This window comes from Perissodus microlepis, chromosome 13, assembly GCF_051167445.1.
Source record: "Perissodus microlepis isolate ML-2025 ecotype Zambia chromosome 13, ASM5116744v1, whole genome shotgun sequence".
Classification (NCBI taxonomy): Eukaryota; Metazoa; Chordata; class Actinopteri; order Cichliformes; family Cichlidae; genus Perissodus; species Perissodus microlepis.
Window position 1 is genome coordinate 15,973,755 of NC_140473.1, and position 10,613 is coordinate 15,984,367.

Consider the following 10,613-nt stretch of genomic DNA (forward strand, 5'->3'; position numbering starts at 1 on the left):
ATTAATGAGATCTAAAGGATTTTGAATTATATATGACTCTGTTTGTTGTCACTTTGGCTCTGGTGTGTGCATCTACTGCTTTCCAGATTTACATGTCAGCTGTGGGCCGATGGAGAAACACCAGCTTAGAAGTGGCAAAGTGAAGGCCAGAGATCAAAAGGCAGATTATTGGCTTCAAATAGCCTGCCTGCACACACGCACACACGCACACACACACACACGCACACGCACACACACGCACACACACACGCACACAAACACGTTATTCCAGTTCTCTGTCAGGTGGCTTAAAACGTGAACGCAGCTCTAATGCTGACCTCACCTATGAAAAGTATGTGTGGGAGGTTGTTTGTTTCACAGGTGACTAGTTGGTTAATTATTATCAAACTCCTTTATTGTCAGCAGTTCAGAGAGTAGTGGCTGAAAGTCAGCTGTGTGAAGGGAGTTGCTTCACTTCCTCATTAGAAATGTCACCAAGCAGATAAGTGTTTCTCATCTAGACGCATTACAAAATGGCCGGATTTGCTTTGTCATAAAAAGCTTATTTCTTCAAAGAATTCAAACATTCCTATTGATTGCATTTGTATGTTTGCTGGCCCAGGGAACCAAGCTTGACAAGGAAGCATTTGACTTGAAAATTCACCTTTCTCACTTGAAAACTATTTTTATTCCAGACATAAATAAATAAATAAATACATCTTGTGGTCTGGAGCCTGTCCTGGCTGTTGTAGGGCAAGAGTTGGATGGACAGGTTGCATCTGTCTCAGCGCTAGTACAAGAGAAAGACATATCTATGGGCAATTTAGAATTACACTTTAACCAGGTAAGCACGTGTCTTTGGACTGTGGGAGGAAGTCGGAAGTACCAGAGAAAATCCACACAGACACGCGGACAACACGCAAACTCCACTTCGAAAGGTTCTGGCCAGATGTTGTCACACGTGTTCACAAAATTCTAATCAAAGAAAGATGTGTGGTTTTTCAAATTAATAATAACTTGCTTAAGCATGCAAGCACCACAGGAGGCTATCCTGTATAGTCGTAACCGCATGGTTCACCTTTACAGGTACACAAATTCATAAAAGCATTAACAAACTACTTTGAACCACATTGTGAACCCGTGTGCAATCATGTTTATTTTATCATTTGAATTTGTTTATTTGAAAGGGGCCGTGCATATTAATGAGCATATCAGTGTAAATATGCCAGAGTTATCCAAAAGGCTGCTTTTCATCTGTAGTCGCTGGCAGGTCAGACAAAAAACAGTAAATAAGGAATTAAGCAGACCGTCAGACATCGTCAAACAATGTAGTCCAGACAACAAATACATCAAATTACAGCATAACATCTCATAGCAAAAAAACAGAACAACAAGTAAATATAAAAACTTACAACATTAAAGATGATTGATGTTATTTGTAAAATTAACGATCACTAATCTGATCCCCTTTTAGCCATCGTTTGAGATGAGTTTTAAATGTATTGCAGGTACAGAGGTCATACATTTAGTAAGTAGTTATCCGTCCCTTATTTAATCCAAACTTTTTTCCAGTATCCTCACACTCTGCACCATAAATAAGCTTCATGTGTTGTTATTTTCTATGATATGTTGTTTTCAGTGTTGTCTGTTGTTGCGTGCACTGAGAGCAAAGAAACAGCTGGAGCCCAATTCCTTGTATGTGTACGAGTACTTGGTCAATAAATCTGATTCTCATTCAGATACAGAAGTGCAAAAATATCTGTTTTTGGTAGCATAGTTTACAAAATAAGAGACATAAAGACACACACATCAGAACAGTAGGGAGTCACAGAGTGTGAGCACAAAATCTTGTCAACACATTTCTGTTTGTGTGCAGTTTTTGATCAGGCTTTAAATGAGGGGTGTATACTCCAAATTCAGTCCTTCTCAGTCATGCTGCGGCGTTTGCTGCAGGTGCACTAAGCTCCCAGCGCTTGGTTGTTACTGCGATATCTGTGATGTGGGTGTACAACCTTTTCATTACCAAATTGTAGGATTTAATTTCACTTACAGCTTTGAAAGTGTGTCAGCAGAATTCAGCCGAGGGAGCACAGTGACCTTTTCAGATGGGCCTGAACCCCCAGAGCCTGTATTGGCCTCTTTTCTTTTTTTTTTTCTTTCCTTAACCATGACCAACCTCCTAACTAAATCACAGCGATTGTACTCAAGTTTATATTTTCTCCAGTTTTTGTTTCTTTACTTTGATACATATGCATTACTGAATGCATATTTGTGGATTAGGCAAGAACATGCAATGATTTTCAAATAGTTGGCATCGATTTTAAAAAAAATTCATCAAAAGTTTTAGTTATTCCATAAACAACTAAATGTAGGATTTAATGACTCAGTTTTTAATTTGCAGGAAATTCAAATAACATTGAGCCGCAGTGGCTCTAATGTTCAAAAAACAGCATTACAGGGTAGCTTTTAAGCTTTTAAATCTGACAGCATAAAACAGCTAGAGTCTGTGTAATTCCTTAACCTTCCTCCAACAGTTAAATGTCTCCTCAGCAAATTTAATATTCTCTTTGAAGGCAAGCGTGCTCATGCAAAGACAAACGAGTACCCACTTAAATGTTCAGAGACGAGAAAGGAGAAAGAAAAATAAAAGGAGACAGAGAGAGATTGCTTAGCCACTAAAGCCACAAAATTGATCACTGATCAGCATGTCTCTGGCAGCGCTTAAACTGCGCAGACTGAAAACAGTCTGAGAGGCAAATACTTCAGATGCCGCACATATCTTCCACAGGAAAATCTATTCAGCAGAAAAGCAAGAGAAGACAGATTAGTGGTGTTAAAATTCATTTGAAAAAAACATACACATACATTTTTGGATGAGGGCAGAATGAGGAATAACTGGAGGGAGGGCAGTGTTTAAGCAACACATCGAGGGAGTGTGGAGTGCAAAAGACTGGCTTCATGCCACCAGAGAAAATTATAAGGAAGCAAAAAAAAAAAGAGGAACAGGAAGAAAGCGAACGTTTCGGCAGGCATTTGAGCTTGTTTCCTTCTCAGCTTCTGGGGCTTGTGATTTCCTGACTCTGTTTGCTTCTCACATTTTAATGTTGTCATACTCGTACGGCGCCTCTGCCATCTTAAAACTACTGTCAAACAGGGTGTGTTGTGGATGCAAGTGATGCAAATTAAATTTTAACGTCCTAAGAGTGCACGGAATGTGCCGCTGCTGACAAAACGTTAATTTACCTGCGAATTTCCACGCCTGGGTTATTATGTTAATCTGTTGGAATATATGGATGCGTCTCGTGTTAAATGACGAAGGTGAATGTTGCGTGCTTTATTTGTGAGATTTCTTGTCTTTATTTCTTGCCTCCCTCCGAGGCGGTTCAGCCTGTTGCGGAGTCAGGTGAAAGTTCCCTGAATGTCTCAGTGAAAGATTCCTCCGCCCTCATCCGCTCGTGTTGTTTACCGATCGCTGCATTTCCACCGCAACTCCATGCGGAGGTGTTGGGATTTTTCTGAGGTTATCTCCTCCCACATAAAAAGAATAATTTGTCAGATCTGTTTATTTCAGCAGGCAGAAATCGTTGATATAAGCACCAAATGATCTACTTCCTCTGGCTTTTCTTTTTTTAAATTGAAATAGAAATACAGTATGTGTGGGATGAGAATCTGCAGTTCATCATCTCGTTATGCATGCAAATGAACACAAACAAAACAGTCTATCCATAATCAAAAACAACAACAAAAAAAAACTTATTCTAGTGATGTTAATTGTGTCTCGCCTTTCCTTTAATCCCCCAGTCCTTATTCCACTTCTTCCACCTCCTCTGCTTAAGAACCTTTGGATATGACCTATTTTTATCCACCTTTGTTCACTTTGTCTTTTAATTTTGTAACACTCTGGCCAGTTCAGCAAAGTCTTGAAATAGACGTCATCTCGTGTGCTCCCTTTTCTAACATGTGTGAACGCATACGTGGGCGTGCATGTGTTCCTTCATGTTGTTATCCTTCCATGAACCAGGATAAAGACAATCCCATCTGAACACCCGGCTCTCTCCGCCTCCTCCTCCTCCACCTCGTCTTCGCCACGCTTTGTTTGCTTGCATCTTCCAGCCCATAAAGACATGCCATTGCTCCTCACTACCCACTCAGGAGAAGAAAGCATCACAGAAGACGTTCCTGGATTATTGATCTTACTGCCTGTGAAATCTGTAGGGAACAAAATGTATTTGAAAAATAGATTAATAGAACATGTGCCCTGCTTTGTGTATTCTGCACCCATTTAAGGTATTATTTGCTTTTTAAACTACAACACAACACCTTTAACCCCTTTATCAGGCACCCTGGTAGTCTAGAGAAAGACATCAGTCTGACTTTTAATCAATGTCAAGTTGTGGTCTAACAAGCAGCCTGATTTTGATGCTTATTGGTTATTCACTGAGGACTGTAATCTGAAAAACCACAGCAAAGTCGATGTCCTGACATTGAAGTCTAAGATCATAATAATTTTCTACTTTCTCAAGTAAGGCATGGCGTGTGATGTAACCTCCTCTCACGACTAAAACTGACCGATCCTGACTATCGTGCAGGTGAAAGTGTCCACATAGTGTGGAGATTTGCTCAGACTGCCCATCAATCTGCCTTACACTGAGTGGAAAGATTCGGACAAATATACTCCTCCTTAGTGTCTGGCAGCGCAGACCAACATCCTCCATCCTGTCAGACAGCATCTGATGTGTGTGATGTTGGAGTGGTGGACTCCTTCAAGTCAGTCTATTGGAAAAGTGATTGGTTCCTCTCACTGACAACAGACTGTCCAGCAGTCATTAGAGGCAACAGACGCCTAATCGAATGTTCCAGCTGTCGGTGTCTGTACTCGAGGCTTTCCAGGCATCTACGGGGACTGGACACAGCATCACAAACACCTGTTAAAGAGAATATAGCTGCATCCTGTAGTATTTTTAATGAATATCGTGTTCATGTGGTTATTTTTTGGCCAACATTTGTTAGGTGTTAAAAGTGCAACAACTCCAAGGCACTTCAGCCTTCATCAGCGTTCGTAGCAGTGCATTGCAGCGATACACAAACAGACGTATTTGTCATGGACTGTATTACAGTAATTAAAAAACTCACATATTTAGAACATTTATTACCTCTTGTCTGACAATGAAACTCAGTGCTGTACAGCTACAGAGTGAAATGACATTAAAAGTGTTCAGTTTTGCACGGAAACACAAAAAACGCAGGAGATGAGTTTCTCAAAATGTTGTTTGGACTTGCAAATGAATCTATTTAGTTTGTCTTTACTGGGTTTACTCATGTGGGACATGTATTGTCTGCTGTGACAAGGGTGTTAATTTTGTTTTCTCTGTTTGTGAAATCATATTCTCACCTGTTTACTTAAAGCTGTTGTAGGTGTGGAAAAATCAGTTGCATATTGTGCTCTTGGCGATGCTACTCCAGCTTTGCTGACGTGCAGTCTTATATTACACAACTCCCAAGTTTTCTCAGTGTGTCGCCTTCGCCTGCCAACTTTTCCCTTTTTGATCTTTCCCCTCTCTCCCAACTTGCTCTTGTTACTAGCTGTCTAGCCTGTAGCTTAGTGTTGACTGTATTCTCTGCCTCCCGCAGGATTTGTCACTGCGAAGGGGATGACGAGAGCCCTCTGATCACACCATGCCACTGCACAGGGAGCTTGCGCTTTGTCCACCAGTCCTGTCTACAGCAGTGGATCAAGAGCTCTGACACTCGTTGCTGTGAGCTGTGTAAATACGAGTTCATCATGGAGACTAAACTCAAACCACTGCGCAAGGTAAGCTGGTTAGGTGTGTGCATATTTGGCTGTTAAGCAGTTCAGCCTCAGTTATTAAAGTCACGGTCTTGTCTCTGCGTCTTAACTTAGCTCACGTCACTCCTTTGTTGTGAAGTGAAAAATACCAAAAAACTATCTCCAGTCTTGTCGTGCAGACACAAGAGCACAATAAGCCATTTTCATAAGCAAACCACTTGTCCGGGTGGTTGTGATCCCTTTCAGTGGTTTAGAGGCAGTCCACGTTCCTGAAAGGCTCTTATCAATCACTGTGGCCTGAAGATAGCAGGACACTCTAATTAAAATTCCTCCACCCTTCATTAGCTGCACAAAAGGCCTTAAACAAATGCTCTGCTGTTAATAGCTTCCGAATCCCATGGGTGAATATTGAAGTTGTTCATGTGTGAGTGCACAAGGAAATTTGAGATGAGAGGCGGATGTTGTTGTCAGTATGAAAGTTTTTATTAAAGAGTGCTTGATGTCATGTTGTTCGGCAACACCCGCGTCTTATTAAAGTGACCCTGCAATTATTCATCACTGAATTCATTATTATGGATTTGGATGTTTGGGAAAGCTACACAAAGCTATCTGACAGTACAGATATCATATGATTTCTTTTTAGTGCTGGGCAGATTTCTGGCATTTATTTTAGTGCAGCCAATGATTGACCAGGTGCTCCACAGTTATCTGAGCTTCCTGGCAGGTAGCAGGGTATATCACCTGGATGCTGCATGCCATGCTCTTCTCTATCTCATTAATCCTGCCAAGAAGCATTGTGTAACACTGGATTTTGCTGACAGGAGCTGAATAAAAAAGGCCTTTATGGTACTTTCACATCTGGGAAAAACAGTAGGTGAAGACTGCAGCACAACCAAAATTTATTGCGATTGTGTGCAATGAACTTGCAATCTTGTGGCTATCGAAATGGCTGCTCTGAAGACGGGGACCAGGTCGGCAACCAGTTGCAATCAGTTGCCATCTTCGAAGTGATAAAACTCCAATAAGCATGGGATCAATGGGCTCAAGCTGCCTATTGCATGCAATCTATATGTATTAATACGGCAATTAACCAAATCTGCTGCTGTCTACATACACAGAAATTCAAACACAAAATCGCTTAGATCTGAAACAGAAATTCCTCCACAAACAGCGTCTCGATGTTATACAGGAGTATAGCCAGAATGCAACCAGTCGAGTCCTCTGCTGCTAAGTGATCAGATTCAGGCGAGTTGCGCTCATCCATGCAGACCGCCTCAGATTATAAATAATACAGCAGTGATTTGCAAACCTTCACCAGCCTGTGATTGCAGTCAGCCTGAGTCAGATCGTGATTGTTGGGAGACGAGTTGCCTTGTCAACAGTTCTTCGCCCAGAAGTTAAAGGTGTTACCTGATAAACCTCTGGGCAGCCACTTGTTTCTAACCACAAGGAGGCTACCACCCTGATTTTAGTGTTTCAAACAAAAACTGTATATAAAAGATGGATGATGCCACCTTCACCTCCCTTAACTTTGCCATTAAGGCTGTCGTCCTGTTTTTTTGTGGTTGTTTGTTTGTTGTTTTGTTTTGTTTTGAATGGCCTTGCATAAGTAGCCATATTTAGATCAAAGGGTAGAGTGCTGTCATCTTATGCTAGCAAGCCTTTTTAGCAGGCTGCATTCATCAGTTGTGGAGGTGCAATACAGAGACGTATATATCTGCTAATTGGTGCTAACTAACAGACTAATCAAAGGAAATAGAATTTCACTAACCAAAGCTGGAACATGAACATTTCAGACAGACTGTCTGTAGAGATGAAAACAGTTTTTGTAGCAGAATGGAAACATGTTTTTATGACTGAAAATTGACATTTCAGTGTAGTTTTAGGGGATTGGCTCACTTTGGAGCCAGTTTCGACTGGCCATTAGAGGAATTTGATCTTTGGCTTCAGTTTTGAGCCATAGAGGCTCTGCTTAGTTTGAAAGCATGTTCCTTTTTTTATTTGTATTTTTTTTAAATGTGTGTGAATATGCTCAAAAGTCTTCCATCTTTGGCAGTGGGAGAAACTACAGATGACGGCGAGCGAGAGAAGAAAGATCATGTGTTCAGTCACCTTCCACATCATCGCCATCACCTGTGTGGTGTGGTCCCTCTACGTTCTCATCGACAGAACAGCAGAGGAAATCAAATCAGGTCAGCACTGACTCTCACGCACACAAACAAACACTAAAACATTAATACAACATCGTCTGTGGTACATGTTTGTTTTGGATGTTATCTATTCATCCACAATTGTCTCCAAGTTGTGACTAGCACTCAATATAATATCTGTATAACTGTAGAGTTATCTCAATGGTGTGTTTACAGTCAGTGTAAAATACGCTTTAAAACTGGTATATATGTGGGCGTTAACTGACAGGCAGAGACTCAATGGGAATCAAAGTTACAGCTGGGGCTGAATAAATGCTTAGAAGAGTTTCCTCTGTGCTTTAAGTTCACTTTGATTCCAGAGGCGTAGTTAAAAATATTCATCTCATTCTTTGACACTTTTAGAGATTGTTTTAGCAAAGTGAGGCAATTTTTTTTAAGTGATGCTGTTTTTGTGTGTCGAAGGTTAGTTTGTGGTTAATCTGACTGTAAAAGAAAAACTGTACTCAGCAAAATAACCAGACAGGAATAGTGTGCAAAGTCTGGAATTTTTTAGCATATATGTGTGATGTGAGTGGTATGACAGCTGTGTGACAGCAGCAGTTAGTATGAGTTTGGCACATGCGTGTTTGTGGCAAAAAATTGGATGCAACAGCTGACTACACATCACACGCAATGCTTTACGTCACTGAAGTGACAAGGATAAGGAAAGGATTTACCGTAGGGTGATTTTTCTTATGAACGTCTTTTTGCAAGCACAGGAGTCGACCACTGAAAGACGGTACTTGTGCGTTGCCTTTATTTTTCATAGCTCATACATATTTTTCTTTAAATACTAGTATAGACCCAGTATTGTTTGGCCTGTCCATATTGTTGTTGGTAAAATGAGAATAATGTGACACTTTAAATGGCTGATTTTTATCCCATTGGTGGGTGGTTGCTTGGCAACATGATGACGTTATAATATGCCATGTATAAGTCGACTTTTAGGAGTATAATTTTTTTTTAATTGATGTAAAATGAAAACGACAAGATATTTTCTTGAGGTGTCATAGGTACATAAACAAGTGACTTTAGCCTGTTGCTAGGAGGTGCCAGACAACCTGATGACATCATAATATTTGAAATAGATAAAAACCTTTAGGCTGTGTGTAGGAGGATTTGGAGGCCTGCTTATTTATCATTATGAAGCACATCTGTCTGTCTACATTTGCTGTGAATTCAGTCTTTATTGCAGGTCATTTACATATTCAAAGGGCTTCCGCTTCAGACCTGGTAGCTACAGCCTTCTTTTATATACAGTCTATGGACTTAGATAATTTGTTATTCTGCTATTTTAGACTGGAAACGGCTAGCACAGCTATATCCAAATGTAAACAAAATGTGCCTGGTTTTTACTCTTGTGTTTGACGAGCACATCAAAGTGTAGAAAATATGTAATGAGTGCTGGACTGTTCATGAATGGGCACAGCATATTTTGGGGACTCTCAGGAGAGCTCAAAAGGGACCGTTGATCTGAACACATCAAAATGACAAACAAATAAGTGAGTTTGTGGTGCTTATAGCGTGATTTTGTTACTTTTGAGGAAAGCTTACTGGCCACTCATGCTTTATGTAGCTTACAGACGTGAGTGGTATTGATCTGAAAAACAATTCCTTCAAGGTGTGCAGTTTTCTGAGCACAGCATTTATGTTTACATTTTTATATTTATTGAAAAGGGTAACTGCTTTCTTCCATCGCAATATTTCAGATTTTGCCTCTAGCTTTTTCCAGTTTTATGTGTGTGCCAAACTGGTACCTGCTGCTGGCTATAGTAAAAATGTCCAATAAGCGGGCTTTATGGTTTTTCATTCAAATCGCAGAATAAGAGGAAAATAACACTGGGCTCCCTGAGCTGCTTCTTACAGCCATAAAAAGTGGGCATCCACTTTGGGCTCCCATCATCAGGGATAAAAATGGAGAATGCTCCTGTAATGGTGACTTGTTGTAGCATCAGCTGGCACTACCTCTGCTGCTACTCATCCCTCCCTGGCATATTTGGCACTTTCAAAACTGTGTACAGATGGAAGAGCAGGCTGTGCCTGTTAAGCCCAACCTGATGATTCAGACTTGCTACAGTCCCTGAGGGCTGTCAGGTCCAGTCACCATGGTGATGCCAAATAGTCCTGCTTGTCTGCTGCCTCACAGAACCACGGCCATTTATTTTTCTTCTAGATTCGCTTTCAAAATAAAAGGAAAGATGGATGTAAACATCTTGACGTTTGTTCTCCATGTATGATTGTGGAACAGAGCTGATGTTTGATTGCATGATGAAATTGTGTAAATGTAATATCTGACATCGTTTTTAATTTCTGCCTTTTCTTTCAATCTGTTTGTACGTCTTTTGTAATACATGATACTTACACTCTTTACCCATGCAGCCGGAAGAGTCCCAGGTAAACATTTCAACTTTGACCTTTTGACTTTCACATTGTGTCTTCTCCCTCCCTTCTGTACCAAGTCCTTTTTTCAGCCACTCTTTACGTCCGTTTCTTTCCCTTTTCTTCTTTGATTTCCGAGTAGAAATAATCGTACTTCATCCTTTAAGGCTGGTTATATTCACACCACCTCCCTGAATGTTTCCGCCTAATGAACACAGACAGACAAAGCTGAGGAACATGCTGTGATTTATTTTCTGTGTTATACTTTGTGGCTGAGG

General features: G+C 40.6%; 1 protein-coding gene across 2 annotated transcripts in view; it reads left to right on the plus strand.

Annotated features, from left to right (window-relative positions):
• Positions 1-10,613, plus strand: part of marchf8 (membrane-associated ring finger (C3HC4) 8) — a 94,265-nt gene that overhangs the window by 78,659 nt on the left and 4,993 nt on the right. Inside the window, exons 6-8 of one of the 2 annotated variants that reach the window (XM_084948747.1) lie at positions 5,611-5,791; positions 7,824-7,959; positions 10,336-10,350. In XM_084948747.1, coding sequence (XP_084804873.1) covers positions 5,611-5,791; positions 7,824-7,959; positions 10,336-10,350 — 332 coding nt within the window. The remainder of the gene's footprint in view (positions 1-5,610; positions 5,792-7,823; positions 7,960-10,335; positions 10,351-10,613) is intronic. The other variant, XM_084948746.1, reaches the window with a different exon arrangement.